This window comes from Bos taurus, chromosome 3 (assembly GCF_002263795.3).
Source record: "Bos taurus isolate L1 Dominette 01449 registration number 42190680 breed Hereford chromosome 3, ARS-UCD2.0, whole genome shotgun sequence".
Taxonomy (NCBI): Eukaryota; Metazoa; Chordata; class Mammalia; order Artiodactyla; family Bovidae; genus Bos; species Bos taurus.
In genome coordinates, this window is record NC_037330.1 from 16,138,795 (window position 1) to 16,156,040 (window position 17,246).

At 50.0% G+C, this 17,246-nt stretch overlaps 1 protein-coding gene across 3 annotated transcripts in view; it reads right to left on the bottom strand.

The window, feature by feature from the left end:
- Window positions 1–17,246, bottom strand: part of IL6R (interleukin 6 receptor) — a 54,905-nt gene that overhangs the window by 19,408 nt on the left and 18,251 nt on the right. For all 3 annotated transcript variants that reach the window (XR_009493313.1, XM_059882932.1, NM_001110785.3), the window contains exons 2-6: window positions 15,293–15,541; window positions 14,238–14,361; window positions 10,131–10,303; window positions 9,683–9,849; window positions 7,612–7,753 (exon numbers count right to left, since the gene is read on the bottom strand). Coding sequence is in view for 2 of the 3 variants with exons in the window: in NM_001110785.3 (NP_001104255.1) it covers window positions 7,612–7,753; window positions 9,683–9,849; window positions 10,131–10,303; window positions 14,238–14,361; window positions 15,293–15,541 (855 nt within the window). In the remaining variant the exon portion in view is untranslated. The remainder of the gene's footprint in view (window positions 1–7,611; window positions 7,754–9,682; window positions 9,850–10,130; window positions 10,304–14,237; window positions 14,362–15,292; window positions 15,542–17,246) is intronic.

A 17,246-nucleotide genomic window follows, 5' to 3' on the forward strand; every position in this document is an offset into this window, starting at 1 on the left:
CACTCTGGACGACATGCCTTCCCTCAAACCCTATAAACCACCAACCAGAAAGTTAATCACTGTTCCTCTATTTTTGCAGGACTTCCCTGGTGGCTCAGACAGTAAAAGTGTCTGCCTACAATGTGGGATACCCAGGTTCAATCTCTGGGTCGGGAAGATCTCCTGGAGAAGGAAATGGCAACCCACTCCAGTACTCTTGCCTGGAAAATCCCATGGACAGAGGAGCCTGGTAGGCTACAGTCCATGAGGCAGAAAAGAGTCGGACACGACTGAGCGACCTCACTTTCACTTTTTTCCATTCGTTCAGAAAAACAAAAAAGCCAAAAACCTCACACTGAGGAGCTGACAATCTCCTGAGGAGAAATAAATCACCTCTACCTGGGCCCCAGCACTACCCAGGACAGTCTGTGGAGAAGTCTACTAGTCTGAGGCCAAATGAGAAAAAACAAACTGGATAGCTATATAGCTTAAGTGTCTTCCTTCTGAGATTAAGCCCTTGTTTCATCCTCTTATGAAATGAGTGACGGTCAATGGTAATCGCTACTTTTTACTTGGGCTTCCCTGATGCTTAGACAGTAGAGAATCTGCCTACAATGCAGGAAACCTGGGTTGGATCCCTGGGTCGGGAAGAGTCCCCTGGAGAAGGGAATGGCAACCCACTCCAGTATTCTTGCCTGGAGAATTCCATGGACAGAGGAGCCTGGCAGTCCAACATGACTGAGCGACTAAGCACAGCAGAGCACTTTTTACTTAACCATTTAATTTTAGGTCCTTACTTAGCAAACTGAAAAGCTGGTGACCTTCTTGGGTACCCAAAATTCTTTTTGAAATCTTCCAGAAATCCCAGGAAACTTTCAGCTATGCACAGAAATGGAGCAGGTAGGGAGGGTGTGGAAGGAAGTGATGCAGTGGTGGGCCCGGAAAGAAGGTGGATGAAGAGGCAGACATGAGTGCCAAAGTGCTGGTCCCACTGGAGGGGAAGAGGTGAGAGAGGGCCAGGCATGAGGGATGGTGGGCAGGCAGCCGGAGGAGGCCTCTGCTCCAAGCTCAGGAGTTTGAGCTTTACCTGGAAGTTAAGGGGAGTCATGGCTGTAGACCAGGGAGCAACATTCAGGCTTGTGATCTAGAAAGAGGCCCATACCAGTGGTGTGGAGGTCACCTGGTGCTCTCTCACCAGAGACAGAAATCAGTTTCAGGGATCCTTGTAGGAATTCTGTTGAGGGACATCCCTGGGTCCAGTGGCTAAGACTCTGCACTCCCAATGCAAGGGGCCCACAGGCTCCAACTAAGACCCAGGCACAGCTAAATAAATAACAAAAAGAATCCTGCCAACATGGGACAAGAACCTGAGCCAAGGGAGAGGGTGGTCTGGCCTGCTATCCTGGGCATGTCCTGGCTCAGAGAGCGGGCTGGATGGTAGTGTCCATTGCCGGACAAAGAACACAGGGAGGTTTGTGGTCCAAACTCTGGGCAGAGTGGAGACAAGAATTCAGAGCTCAAGGGACAGATGTGGCCTGAAACACAGGTGAATTGCTAGCATCTGGCACATATTCACATGTGCCAGGCTGGGTGTGACCTGCTGTCCAGCTTGGTTAGTCCTCTCAGCCCAGTGAGGCAGGTGGTTGGTTTGGAACTTCTGAAGCAGGCCTATCATTCCCATCTGGAAACCCAGCAAAGCTGGGTACTTCCCTAAGGTCCTGCTGGGAGGGGCAGTGCCAGCCACCAGAGCCCAGTCCTCCCAGCGACAACACTGCACCCAGGGGACGCGACAAGGCCGCCCGTGGAAGCAGCACGTGGAGTTGCCATGGAAAACGGCACAACGGCAGAGTCAGGCGATGCCCGGGGAGGGGTGAAGGGGCATGGTCTCTTCAGAAACGTGTCCGCAAGTACCCTTTAACCTACTTCCCCTCAGGCCATGCTGAGGGGAGGAACACAGTGAAGTCCCCCAGAATGGGACGACTGCAGGGTTTGAGGTGATGGTATGTAGCTGAAGGGATTGGGCCAGGGAGGCCCACCTGCCCGGACAGCGTGCAGCCCAGCCGCAGGGCCCCCCAAAGGCCACGTGGACACAAACCTCTAGCACCTCCTCAGCAGTGTGACTCCCAAGAATGGGTCCCCTCTGCTCACTACCTGTCACAGGTGGTTCTTAATATTTTCCAGGTGTCGGTGAGCAGGGCGTGAGAGGGAGTTAAAGGGATTCATGAAAGCAAGAAACAACCCTCATGCCTAACGGGCTTTTCCCGAGCATTCTGCCCCAGCTCGCTGTGCAAGGGGTCCACAGGCTTGCTGGATGCCAGCCTTGCCAGTGCTGTCGGAGAGGACAAACGTGAGGAACTCCCAGCCTGCAAAGAGCGGCTGACCAGCCGCCTATTAACGTGTAACCTCTCCTTCCTGGCCTGACATCAGAGTGACATCAGCCCTGACAGGCAGGGACTCCATGAGTCACCGTGGCAGGTGCTGCTGGCAGTCACCTGGCCTTCCTGGCCAGAGCAGGGCCCCCAGAACTGTGTGACTCAGCGCCCCGCCCTCAGGCTGGGAACCTCGCTGCCTCCACAAGACTGTGTGCAGCCAGGTTTCGGCCTCAAGGGGGCAGCGCTGGCTGCAGCCCAGGCGCCTGACTCCCCTCCCCCACACCTCTACCCCGCACCCCCTCTCTCTTCAGGCCTTCCCGCGCGCCCCACTCGGACCTGCCACGCACACACCTGTGCTCCCGCCGGGCCAAACAGCCCTGCGTTGGTTCACAGTCCACGTCCTTGCACGTGCTGTTCCCGTGGCCTATAATCCCCCATTCTATACTTGGGAAACCCCTCCAACACCCTCCAAGACATAACGCAAATGCCACCTCCTCCATGAAGCCCTTCTTGCTCTTTCTAAACTGCCCGGAGTGTTGTCTGCTCCACAGCCTTATCAATTAGAGTGGGATGCCACGCCAGCCCCTCCCCCACCCCACCCCCGCACATTCCCCATTTCACATTCCCCTCTACATTCCAATTCAGTGAGTCCAGGACTGTATTCAGGGCGGCAGCTCTAGGATGTCCACAGCTCCGCTCTCTTTATCCCAAGAGCCCTGGGCTCAACAGTTGTGGATCCTCCCGGACCAAGAAGCAATCAACACAGCACTCAAAGTACTAATCCTCCTACACTTGCAGTACTAGTTATTATCTCTAAGAAATGTTTTTTTTTCTCTAAATTCATAAAAACTCTCCAAAGGGGACAAGATAGGTCACGTCATCTCCATTTTACAGATGAAAAGACTGAGGCTCTGAGAGGTAAACTAACGTTACCAAGGTCATACAACCTGATTTCCAGGTCCAATGTACTTCTCTTGGCCTCTGTGTCAGGACCTCCACACGCATCCTACCTGTCTGGGCTTTAGGGATGGAGGCAGGTCTTTGGGGCTAGAAAGCCCATCAATGTAGTATCTAGTGCACTGACATGTCCCAAACAGTCAAATAACTCTAAAACTTATGTAACCTCAGTAAAACATACATAACCTCCCTCTCATTTTCCAGAAGCACTCCCCAATTTCCAACCTAATCACTCTTGCATGGGAATAATCCAAGTTCCTCTTGCTCTGCCCTCAGTGGAGAGGGAAGCAGCTGGTTTCTCCCTTGGCTATATTCACCACTGGGGTTTTGAAGACCCTCCCCTCAAAACCCACACAGGTACAGAATAGGAGCTCAAACCCTTCAGCTGCTTATGCGAGAAGTGGTCAAAAGAGTTCTGCCTGAGCTTACGTGATCACTGTAGCAAGTCACAGAAACACAGGACCTGAGGTTGAACAGGTGCCTATCACACCGTCCTCCACTGGCAGGAGAATACAACAATTTAAAGAGGAACATCTACAGATGAGACCAGCTTTGAGGGAAGGTCACCAGACAGGTAAGGAATCCACAAGCCATCCCATTCCACAGCCTGGGAACAGCACAAGCAGATGCAAGTCCCCTGGAACTTCCAGAAGCATTCAGAGAGAGCAAACTGGCAGACTTATCAGGGGTTACCCTGGAGACCAAGGGCCAGTGAGACCGGAGTTGGGTTCACATGAGAAAGAATTTTCTACTTGAATAGATAGCTCTCCAAAAAAGACATACAAATAGCCCGTAAACACATGAAAATATCTTCAACAGCACTACTTATTACAGAAATGCAAATCTAAACCACAATACCATTGTGGACTCAGTGGGAGAAGGAGAGGGAGGGACAAACAGAGAGAGTAGCATTGAAGTATACAGACTGCCATTGCAAAATAGATGGCTGGCGGGAAGCAGCTGTGAAGCAAAGGGACTCAGCTCAGTGCTCTGTGAGGACCCAAAGGGGTGAGATAGGGCTGGGGGTGGGAAGGAGGCTCAAGAGGGAGGGAATATATGTATGCTTATAGCTGATTCGCATGGTTGTGCAGCAAAAACTAACACAACATTGTAAAGCAATTATCCTCCAATTAAGAAATAAGTCCACAATACCACACCCATAAGGAGAGGTATTAAGAAAGAAAGAAGAAAAGAGACAGAAGGGAAGAAGAAAGGAAGAAAATACTAAGTGCTGACAAGGATATGAAAAAAAGAAAACCCTGCACATTGCTGATAGAAATGTAGGAACATGCAAAGGTGTGGCCACCGTGGGAAATAGTATGGCAGTCCTTCAAAAAATTACAGATAGAATTAGCATATAGTGTAGCAACTATGCATCTGGGTATATATTCCAAAGAACTGAAAGCAGAGATCAAAACATATTTGTACAGCCATGTTCATAGCAGCATTATTCAGGACAGTCAAAAAGTGGAAGCAAGCCACGTCCATCCACAGATGAATGGATAAACAAATTATGGTATTACATACAATGGAATATTATTCAGCCTTAAAAGGGAAGGAAATTCTGACACAGGTTACAACATGGATGAATCTTGAGGAAGTTATTCTAAGTAATTCAAGCTAGACACAAAAAGACAAATACAGTATGATTCCACTTACATGAAGTACTTAGAGCAGTCACACTCATAGAGACGAAAGTAAAGCAGTGGTTGCCAGGCACTGGAGGTAGGGATGAATGGGAAGTTACTATTTAACTAGTATAGAGTTTCAGTTCTGCAAGATGGAAAAAGTTGTGGAGCTGGATGGTGGTCAAGGTGGCACAATGATGCGAAAGGGTTTAAGGCCACTGAACCACACGCTTTAAAAATGGTAAGTTGTAAGTTATTTGTGTTTTACCACAACTTAAAAAAAAAAAAAAGAAAAGCAAGAATTTTCTAACAAAACAAGATTTTCTAAAGCTATTTGTGACCATCCAAATTAAGTGCTTGGGATTAAAAAAAAAAAAAAGTGCTTGGGATAAAAGGTAAACAGGACATTTCCACCACACAATGTTATAAATGATTCACTCCCCTCGCAAAGGCTCCTAAGGCCATGTTAATGTTTGGTATTCAGCATGTCCACTGAGGGCAGAGCAAAGACAGCTATGGACAGGTCAACACAATCTAGCCTGAAGGATGTTCTGATTTATTTAAATGACCTTTCTAAGGAGGATAGAGTAGTTAGGCTTCCCTTCTTGTCCAAGTCTTATAAACTTTTGTTTATAAGACAAAAACTCTTGTCCAGGAAATAAACTTCTGAGGATAGGGTCCAATAGAAAGCTGCCTCCTGCTCTCGACGGACAGAAGAGGGGACGGACGGCAGCGCCCGACACTGCGTGAGCCTGCACTTGACATTGCCCACTCCGCCGGCTCTCCCAGGCAGCAGGACAGGAAGGACGAGGACTACATGCTGCAAAGCCAGGGTAGAGGAAAGGCCGTCTCATCACAGCATCCATTCTGGGGGAGGAACGCCAGCCGACATCTAAGTCTCCCAGAAGCCAGAGACAGAAGAAAGTGGCAGAGGTGGGGCTGGGGCTGGACAACTTATATCATTTCTGCCCTTTCTTTTTCATCCATACATACTCAATAAAATTTTTTTTTCTTCTTTGCTGTGGCATGGGGCAAGTGGGATCTTAGTTTCCTGACCAGGGATCCAATCTGGTGTCTTAATCACTGGACTGCCAGGGAAGTCCCTATTATTTTTTAATTGTCTAGTATTTAAGAACAACTGATTTGGTCCAGTTATGCTGCAGGGCTAAAGAGATCTGACACAGAAGCAAACCTGGAAACTATTCTACAATAAGAACACTGGGAACAATGGAACGGGCTGCTACAAGCCTACAGTAGTAAGCTCTCCATCTCTGGAAGCATTTAAGCAGAGGCTGGTCTACCACACTCTTTGGTTTGTAATCAGGGAGATTCCTGCACTGGATGTGGGTCGATTAAATCCTAATATTTCATAGGAAGGAGTGAAAAGATAACGTCTCATATTATTTTCTTGGGGAAAAAACACCCAGCCATGTTAGTTTGTTGTTCAGAGAGGAGGAGACAGAAGAACTAAAAACAGCTTCGTCTAGCGAGCAGGGCTGTGAAAATGGGAAGGGGTGGGACAAGAGACACTAGTTGTTATTATAAGCCCTTCTCTGCTTCTTTGCCGTGAGCATGTATTAATTTGATAAAAGTTTTAAAAGTTAAAAAAATAATTCCCATGGGTTAAAAAAAAAAACACATTAGTCATGCAGTTGCTAAACAATACATTTTCCAAAAATATTTAATTACGTGGGAATACTCACGAAATTTGATATATAAATACATAAACACATATAAATATACCTAGAAGAGGAAAGAAGTATAGTAAAATGTTCTCACTGGTTTTCTCTAGGTGGTCAGAATACCGGGAATAATTATTCTTCGTATTTTCCTGGAATTTTTCACTAATCACAGTAATTACTCGCAAATGATCATTATTACCTTTAATTTTTTTCAAGTAAAAAGCATTAGTAACTGTGGTAGGTTAAATATAGCTACAAGTTCTTCCTATCAAGTTGTGGAGCGGATCTTCCCTCTTGAGTCTAGGCCGGTCTGCTGGAAGATGACAGACTGCAGGGAGACCCGAGGGCCCCCTCCACCAGCCAGCGTCCACCGTCAGACATGGTGAACTGATGCCATCTAGGACAGAGCAGACATGATGCAGCTACTTTCTAATTCAGGCCAGACCGGCACGAGAGCTGCCCAGCCGACCATTTTTCAAAATCTTGAGCAGATAAATGGTTGGTGTTGTTGTTTAGTCGCTAAGTCACGTCCAAATCTTTTGCAACTCCATGGCCTGTCCTCTCTCCATGGGATTCTCCAGGCAAGAACACTGGAGTGGGTTGCCATTTCCTTCTCCAGGGGATCTTCTCAACCCAGGAATCAAACCTGCATCTCCAGCATCGTAGGCAGATTCTTTACCACTGTGCCACGAGGGAAGTCGGACTTGTTACATCCATCCTAAGTCACTTCAGTCAAGTCTAACTTATTTGCAACCCTATGGACTATAGCCCCCCAGGCTCCTCTGTCCATGGGATTCTCCAGGCAAGAATACTGGAGTGGGTGCCATGCCCTCTTCCAGGGGATCTTTCTAACCCAGGGATCGAACTTGTGTCTCTTCCATCTCCTGCACTGGCAGGCAGGCTCTTTACCACTAGCATCACTTGGGAAGACCTGTTACACAGCAACAGATAATTGATATAATAACAAAGCAGAAACGCTCAGTTATCACATACCTGTCCAAGGGGTGCCGGTGACCTCGGGGCTCCACTCGCTCCACAAGCCATTCCCAAATTCCTCCTGCGCCCGAAGCTGCACCACATGCCTCATGCCACTCCAGGCATCATTGATGATGCAGTGGTACTGCGGATCCTTCAGCTGTGGGTGAGAGGCACAATGGACTCTGGGCTGGAGCCTGAGCGGCACCTGTTAGCTCCACAGGGCCCTTGGAGTCCTTAGACACCCCCATCCTTCAGGTGCTCCCTCTTTCAGGTCCAGTGGGCCACTCAGCTGGGCAGGAGGCTCATAACAGGTGAAGCTGCCCTCAGGGCCAGCAGGAGCAGAAGCTAAGTCACTGCCCCTGCCCCAGGCGCCACAGAAACCTGCCAGCACACCCTTGACTTGCAGGCAGCCCATTTCTCCCCCCAGGTCACGCTCTCGCCCTCACAAATGGGCCCGTATGGAGGAAATTGGCCTGGCATTATTATTCCCACTTTATAAGTGAGGCAGCCAAGGCTCAGAAAGGTCTAGAACTTTGGAAAGGCCATGCAGGTAGTGAGCGGCTGACCGGGACCCAAAACTCATTTTTTTCTTTCTAGTACCCATTGCTGTGAAAGTGCTGCACTCAATATGCCAGCAAATTTGGAAAATTCAGCAGTGGCCACAGGACTGGAAAAGGTCAGTTTTCATTCCAATCCCAAAGAAAGGCAATGCCAAAGAATGCTCAAACTACCGCACAATTGCACTCATCTCACACGCTAGTAAAGTAATGCTCAAAATTCTCCAAGCCAGGCTTCAGCAATACGTGAACAGTGAACTTCAGATGTCCAAGCTGGTTTTAGAAAAGGCAGAGGAACCAGAGACCAAATTGCCAACATCCACTGGATCATGGAAAAAGCAAGAGAGTTCCAGAAAAACATCTATTTCTGCTTTATTGACTATGCCAAAGCCTTTGACTGTGTTGATCACAATAAACTGTGGAAAATTCTTCAAGAGATGGGAATACCAGACCAACCTGACCTGCCTCTTGAGAAACCTATATGCAGGTCAGGAAGCAACAGTTAGAACTGGACATGGAACAACAGACTGGTTCCAAATAGGAAAAGGAGTTGGTCAAGGCTGTATATTGTCACCCTGCTTTCTTAACTTATATGCAGAGCACATCATGAGAAACGCTGGGCTGGAGGAAGCACAGCTGGAATCAAGATTGCCAGGAGAAATATCAATAACCTCAGATATGCAAGATGACACCACCCTTATGGCAGAAAGTGAAGAGGAACTCAAAAGCCTCTTGATGAAAGTGAAAGAGGAGAGTGAAAAAGTTGACTTAAAAGCTCAACATTCAGAAAACTAAGATCATGGCATCTGGTCCCATCACTTCATGGGAAATAGATGGGGAAACAGTGGAAACAGTGTCAGACTTTATTTTGGGGGGCTCCAAAATCACTGTAGATGGTGACTGCAGCCATGAAATTAAAAGACGCTTACTCCTTGGAAGGAAAGTTATGACCAACCTAGATAGTACATTGAAAAGCAGAGATATTACTTTGCCAAGAAAGGTCTGTCTAGTCAAGGCTATGATTTTTCCAGTGGTCATGTATGGATGTGAGAGTTGGACTGTGAAGAAAGGTGAGCAACGAAGAATTGATGTTTTCGAACTGTGGTGTTGGAGAAGACTCTTAAGAGTCCCTTGGACTGCAAGGAGATCCAACCAGTCCATTCTAAAGGAGATCAGTCCTAGGTGTTCATTGGAAGGACTAATGCTGAAGCTGAAACTCCAATACTTTGGCCACCTCATGAGAAGAGTTGACTCATTGGAAAAGACCCTGATGCTGGGAGGGATTGGGGGCAGGAGGAGAAGGGGACGACAGAGGATGAGATGGCTTGATGGCATCACCGACTCGATAGACATGAGTCTGAGTGAACTCTGGGAGTTGGTGATGGACAGGGAGGCCTGGCGTGCTGCGATTCATGGGGTTGCAGAGTCGGACAGGACTGAGCGTCTGAACTGAACTGAAGTGAACCCATTCTACCATCCCCTGAGTATCTAAGGACTCTTTACTGTCTAAGAGTAAAAGAAAAATTTACCATCAGTGTTGTGAATGTCTCTGACCGTTCAGTCCGGTATCGGAGCTCAAACTGTAGCCTGTAGTAATATGAGTTCCAGGAGGGGGGGTCCTGCCAGGTGACACTGAGCCAGCGGGGGTTTCTGTCCACGGCACTGACTGTGATGTTGACGGGTGGGTCGGGCTGTACTGTGGGAAAAGGGCTCCTATGTGGCAGCAAGCACGGTGCAAAGGAGAGACCCGGGAAGACCGCAAGCCCCCAGCAGGCAAGACCCCGCCTCCAACCCCCGACCACTGCCACACACACATCCCTGCCACACTCAGACCCCTGGCAAGTAGAGCAGAAAAGGCACCAGCTCACCAAACCCTTCACCAGGCCACTCCAAAAGGCACATGAGGAACATTAAATTAAAAACAAAAAACAAAAAAAACAGCTAAAGGGCAGAGGGAGGCCTGAAGAGCTCACTTACGGAGTTTGTAGCCGTCAAATCCTAGGGGGTTGCTGGACTTGTTCCCGGCACTGTTGGCGACACACAGGGACAATACGTAGAAAGAGCTATCTCCCTCAGGGACAGCCAACTGGCAGGAGAAGCGCTGGGACTCGGGGGAATACTGGCAGGGCTCCTGGAAGACTTGCTTCGGACTGTGGAGACAAAACAAGGGCGGGGCTCGCTATCAGCTGCGCCACTTACCCAGGACTGGGGTGAGCAGGGGGCGTGGTGAGACGCTGAGGCTCTGGGGTCTCAGCCCGGGGGCATTCATCTCTGCTCCACACACTGAGCAGCACTTGGGGTCTTGAGTAAATTCTCCAACCTCTCCAAGCCTCTGTTTTCTCACTCGAAAATGGTAATGTTAATAGTACCCGCCTCACAGGGCTTTCTTAGGATTAGTTGAAAAATGAGTGTAAGACATCTAGCTTAGCCCCTGGCACCGCTGTCAAAGGGGCTGAACTAGAGGGCGAACTCAATAACCGTGGCATCACGGAGGCCATGCATTCAGGCTCTCTGCCAGGCCCTGTGCTCTGGCCTCTGCGGGGGATGCAGAAAGGAACCAAGAGGCCCCACCCTGGCCCCAAGATACTAACAAAAAAGACCTGCCCTCAGAGGTCTAGGACAGCCAGTGGAATGCCATTCTAGAAGCTCGAAGTGCTGGAGGGCTTTGCAAGGAGATGGGAGTGTTTCTGGCAGGTGAGCCCAGAAAGGATTTCTGGGTGATAGAGATATTGAAGTTGAGTCAGACACTCTCCCACCTAGTCTGGAAGCCTGAGACTTCACCCACGTATGACATGCACAGGCCTGTGAGGCCAGGGCAGCCAACCACCTCACTGCCACAGGACAAATCAACCATCAACCTCTGATTTGAGTCTGAACCCCGGCCCAGGACAAACTCTTTTCTTCTTGGAAGCCTGCCCCCACCTTCCCAGTCTGAGTTAGGGCCTCCCTCTCCTCCCTCCACCATCACCCAGACATCCATCCCACAGGACTGTGGTGTGTCTCCTACAATCTGTGGGCCCTAAGAGCAACGTGTGTTAATCGCTCAGTCATGTCTGACTCTGCGACCCCATGGACTATAGCCCTCCAGACTCCTCTGTTCATGGAATTCTCCAAGCAAGAATACTGCAAAGGGTTGCCACTCCCTTCTCCAGGGGATCTTCCCAACCCAGGGATTGAACCCAGGTCTCCTGCACTGCAGGTGTTTTCTTTATTGTCTGAGCCACCAGGGAAGCCCTAAGAGCAAGGGCCAGTCTTTTTTTTTTTTTTGGGTGGGGGGTGGGTTGCGCAGCACAGCATGTGGGATCTCAGTTCCCCAACCAGGGATCTGACCTGCACCCCCTGCACTGGAACCGTAGATTCTTAACCACTGGGCTACCAGGGAAGTCCAGGGGCCCAGCCTTGTCTGCCTCCTGTCTCTCCTTCAGCCTGGGAGAGCACCCAACCCACGGCAGATGCTGAACTTGACAAACACTTACAGAGAGAGTGAGCAAGCAAGTGCAGTGGGGCGAGGGTGTGACCACAGGCACACACGTGAGCAAAAAGAGCAGAACACACAAAACCTCTTTGTGTTTCACCCTCGCAGTCCCAGGATGGGCCTGAGTGGGTTCTGGGGGGACCTGAGGCTCTCACAAGGGCTCCCCATTCCCCCTTCCTCACACCAGTGAAGACAGCCCAGGAAAGGCAAGTAGATGTGCCTGAGGCTGCTGTCAGGAGGGGGCTGTGGAGGAAAATGCCCTGTCCTCTCGCACTCTGTCAACACACCAAGTCTTCTAGTCCAAGTGTCAATTGAATAAGCTTTCCCTGGGCTGGTCTGGGCAGCTGTCGGCCACCATACGGAACATCTCATCTAAGCAGAAATGCCTTCCAGGTCCCAGACAATTTATATCCTAACTCAGCTTCAGATTGTAGAGACCTCTGACCCTCCCCGACTTGGAGCGTGAGCCGTCAGTCCTAATGGCAGCTGCGTCATATGCAGACGGGCAATCTATACATATCTGTACAGAGACCAAAACACAAACGTCACCACCAGGTGACTCTCTGGAGACAGGCACAGATGCAGACCAAAACACCCTGACGACATCACTGCTTGAATTTTTTGATCCTCTGATGATTGCCAGCTCAAACTCAGTGATAAACATCTATAGACTAAGGGGACCTTTAGACGTCCAGGTGTCAGAGTGGTAAAGAATCTGCCTGCCGATGCTGGAGATGTGGGTTTGATCCCTGGGTGAGGAAGATCCCTTGGAGGAGGGCATGGCAACCCCCTCCAGTATTCTTGCCTGGAGAATCCCATGGACAGAAGAACCTGGTGGGCTACCGTCCAAAGGGCCGCACAGAGTCAGACACGATGGAGTGAGCACTCAATGGGACCTTGGCTCTGAGATGGAAACAGAGAAAACTGCAGAGATGTGATCATCCACCTACTCCACATCCATGCCTGAACTCATCCCGCTTTGTGCTGTTAGAGCTGAGTAATATTCCACGGTAAATGTGTACCACAATCTCTGTATCCATTCATCTGTCAATGTGCTGTTAGGTAGAGTGTCCAAAGTGGCAGTTAAAAAGCAGCAGTTAAAAGGCAGACAGAAAAAAAAAAAAATGCAGACAGAGAAGTTTAAAAGCCCATGAAAAACAGAACAAAGGGAATACCTACAGCCAGGAGCTTCAGCAGGAAAACATGCCCAACACGCCCCCTTCCCTAGTTGGTCTTGGATATAAGCCCTGTTTGACACGGGCAACACAAATCAGACATGGAGGACTGTTTTGGGGAGGGAACAAGGACATAAAAGAAAAACTTACAATAGGGCGGCTCCACTCCTATGGGGTCAGCCCGCTCTCACATCTTGGGAGTGCATTTTGTGATGCCCCTTGTTTAATAAATCCTGCCTGAGTAAGCCTTCCAGTCTGTCATTTTAACTCTTGTACTACGACAAGACAAAGGACCAAGCACGGAACCACACGTGACAGGGCCATCTTCTGGTGCCACAGGGACCACGGACCAAGTGTGACTTCCTGCTCCACGGCCCCAGCTCCCTCTCCCAACTCGGTCACCACTTCCGCTCACCGGCCATTATGATGGGGATATCCTGATAAGCTCACAGTCAGGACTGAGCAGGAGCTGTCCTTCCCCACCCAAGGACATCTGTGTCTTCTTAAGAACAACACCCAAAACCTTTGTATTTTGAATGAAAGGAGATAGACTAGGGTTTGATTCCTGGCAGCAGTTACTTACTAGCTGCTGCTGCTGCTGCTAAGTCGCTTCAGTCGTGTCCGACTCTGTGCGACCCCATAGACAGCAGCCCACCAGGCTCCCCTGTCCCTGGGATTCTCCAGGCAAGAACACTGGAGTGGGCTGCCATTTCCTTCTCCAATGCATGAAGTGAAAAGTGAAAGAGAAGTCGCTCAGTCGTGTCCGACTCTTAGCAACCCCATGGACTGCAGCCTACCAGGCTCCTCTGTCTGTGGGATTTTCCAGGCAAGAGTACTGGAGGCGGTGCCATTGCCTTCTCCGTACTTACTAGCTAGATGACCTTAAACAAACTAATTAGTCTCTGTGGTTCACAGCTTCTCCATCTGTTAAGGAGGAAAATAACTCCCACCCTCCACCTTGGCTGTTGTGTGGACAGAACAAAGGGTGTAGCACCGTGACCAGCACAGGGCGTGCTCTCCTGGTAAAGTCTCCCTCGTTCCCTTCCCCTCAGTTTAAAGTACTTGTTGTTCAATCGCCCAGTCGTGTCCGACTCTTTGCGACCCCATGGACTGCAGCACACCAGGGCTCCCTGTCCTTTACATCTCCTGGAGTTTGCTGAAACTCATGTCCATTGAGTCGGTGATGCCATCCAACCATCTCATCCTCTGTTGTCCCCTTCTCTTCTCGCCTTCAATCTTTCCCAGCATCAGGGTCTTTTCCATTGAGTCAGCTCTTCCCATCAGGTGGCCAAAGTATTACTTTCCAGTAACATTTTGGAATCACTGGTCAGCCAATCCCACCGGGTTCCTCAGAGAGCTCCCCCACTCCCCATCACCCCTGGAGCTTCAGTAAGGATGGAGGAGACAGACACACTGCCCAGCCAAGATACTTACAACTTTTTCACCAGTAACACGGCCTTGGTGGTAAGGGATGGAGGGCTCCGAGGACTCCACTCACAATTCACTCTACTGAGGGGGCTCTTCTGGATGCAGGAGATCTGGGGCTTCTCCGGGGGAACTGGAAGGAGAGAATAGAGGCTGAGGAGGCAGCACACTTCACCTCCTTTCTGGGCTCACCTCACTTCTGAGGGAGTGCTCAGCTCAGCCCTGCCACCCCACCCTGCCCTGGTGCCAGCCTTCACGACAGCCAACAGCCATGAACAGATCTTACTGGGCTGGGAAATTAAAGGACACCAAAGTCCTCGTGTCAGGCTGGGAGGTGGGCAAGTGAGGGGAGACACCTGGGAGGCTAGCTTGCCTAAAGGGGAGCACAGTTGACAGAAAAAGAAGTTGGGGCTTTGGAGTTACACTGGTTGTGTGGGCAAGTCCCAATCTCCCTTCAGTTTTCTACCATAAAATTAAATGATTGAAAAATGATCATAATAACACTGCTTTCTCTCACTGGGACATTGGGAGGACGATACAAGACACCAAGAAAGAAAGTCCCTCAGCACAGGGCCTAGCACACTGGGCGTCTGACTCCAGGTGTCTTATGAGATACGCGCGAGCTAGGAACCTGCTAATTCTAACGATGAGAATAGTTCATTCAAGAGCTTACTATGTGCCAGAGTTTTTAACACCATATGTGTGCACGCACACACACTCATTTAAAAATAAACCTGAACTAGGTTAATAAAATGAACCTTATTTTACCAACAAAGGAACTGAGGAGCAGAGAAGTTAAGCCGTGAAGGAGGAGGATTCAAACCCAGGCTCCTTGTCCCCGGACCCTCAACCCCTAAGCACCCAGCAAGACCAGAGAGACGGCATCTCCTTCAACCAGCCACCCCCACCCAGCTGGAAGCTCGGCCAGCCTCACTGGCAGGCGTCACTGGGCTTTTCCCCGAAATGCTTGGGCCAAGGAAATGACAGGAATTTAAAGGGTCAAGTGGGGAATCTCTCCCTGGAACACGCAGAGCCATGCTGGGAGCTCTGAGGACGCCACTCACCATCCACCACCAAGCGCACGCTCCCAGCTGGGTGGTCTTCCCGGTAGCATGAATAGTTTCCGGAGTCGCTGAGCTGCACGGACTGCAAAAGCAGCCGCCTTCCCACGCCAGCCGGTCTGCCGTGGTGCGAGCCTGTCATCTGATCCCTGAGCACCCAGTGAACTGTGGCATTGTCCTCTGGTCCCCCACCTGGGCAGGTCAGGGTGACATTGGCCCCTGGCACGCTGGTCAGCACATCGCTCGCCACCTCTGCCAGGGGAGAAGACACTGGGTGAGGCCACAGGAACCCGAGCAAGGGGCCTCATTTCCAATTTGGGGAGCCACAGAAGGTTCCGGTGCTAAACATCTGGCCCAGGCCACCATCACCCCTTCCTGGGTTATAGGAACAGCCTCCCAGCCCCCACCTTGGCCATCTCCACCCAGTTGCTCCCCTAAGCCTTCCAAAGAGGCCATCTGGTCACCCCGCTCATTTGATTGGCAGCCCCTTCAAGGGCCTGCCATCATCCACAGGAGGAAGTCCAAGTTTAGGGGCCGGCCCACAGGGCTTTCCACCACCTGCCCCCTGCTGGCCTCTGAACCCTCACCTAGCCCACTCAGCCTTAGAAGGGATGGAGCCCCTCCCCACAGGCTCCTGAGCTCTGCTCACACTCACCGCCCCCCCACCCCGACCCCCATGCCACCTCCTCCTGTTGCTCATCTCAGCCTATATGTTGCTTCCCCACAGGCCTTCCCTCAGCTGCATTAAGCCCCCATTCTGCCTCCCTCACCACATGGCCTCTCACATGCTGCCTTTTAATTACCAATGTTATATCCATCTTTACTTTGGGACTCCAAGTGCCACAAGCGTAGGTACTCTGTTTTGTTCTCTGCTATATTTTAGTGCCTAGATTGTTGCCTGGAACCCAGCAGTGGCCCACTGAGCACTTGATGCGTGTATAAACGAATGTAAGAATGAAGGCCAGAACCCAGTGGGATGCATGAGTACACCTGAAGTCTCAGAATCCCGGGGTCTCTGTGGTAAGTGGCCCATTTTACAGACAGTAACCAAGGCACCAAAGAATCAGGAGACTAGTCCAAGATCACTGATAACTTAGCGACACAGCTGAGATGCAAACCAGGTCTTCCAGCTCTGTTCAGCGCTCCCTCCACCTCCACCTTTCTATCAGACCATTTAGGGCAATGCTATGTTTATTCTAGAGACAACATTGGAAAGTAAAGGAAAAGAAATGCACTCCCTTGAAAAATATCATGAGTGCTATTCAAGGCAAGGATATTAGAGATTAAAGGAACAACCAAATTTTTTTTTCAAGTATAGGTTAAGGGGTTTCTCTGTGGCTCAGACAGTAAAGAATCCACTTGCAATTCAGGAGACCCTGGTTGGATCCCTGGGTCTGGAAGATCCCCTGGCAACCCAAGGGAATGGCAACCCACTCCAGTATTCTTGCCTGGGGAATCCCATGGACAGAGGAGCCTGGTGGATTACAGTCCATGGGATCATAAAGAGTCAGACACGACTGAGCGACTAACACTTTCATAGGTTAAAGAGATTCACAGCGTCTAAGATTTAAATTAGTCTAACCAGCTAAGGAAACTTAAGCCAGGGAAAACGGCAAGTTTTCATGTTAAGCACACTCGGTCCTTCTAAGCAAACGTGTGGTCGTGTATTAGCAAACAGAAGCAATTTCTGGTCAAAGATTTCAAAAAAGCCCAGCAACAGTGTCTCCCCAGCCTGCAAAGCTTTCTTGTTTAGGAGGCACTCTTAATCTCTCTCCTTCCTCCCGCCAAGGCAGCTGTCAGAGAGGAGGGACTAAGGATAACTGGCTTCCAAGAGAACGACACTCCCAAAGCCAGCTGGGCTGGCTGTCTAGACAGACCCCGGGCACAGCCGAGCAGCCAGGGACATGGCCATAAAGGGGACAGTGACTGGGGATTTCCCTGGTGGTCTCATGGCTAA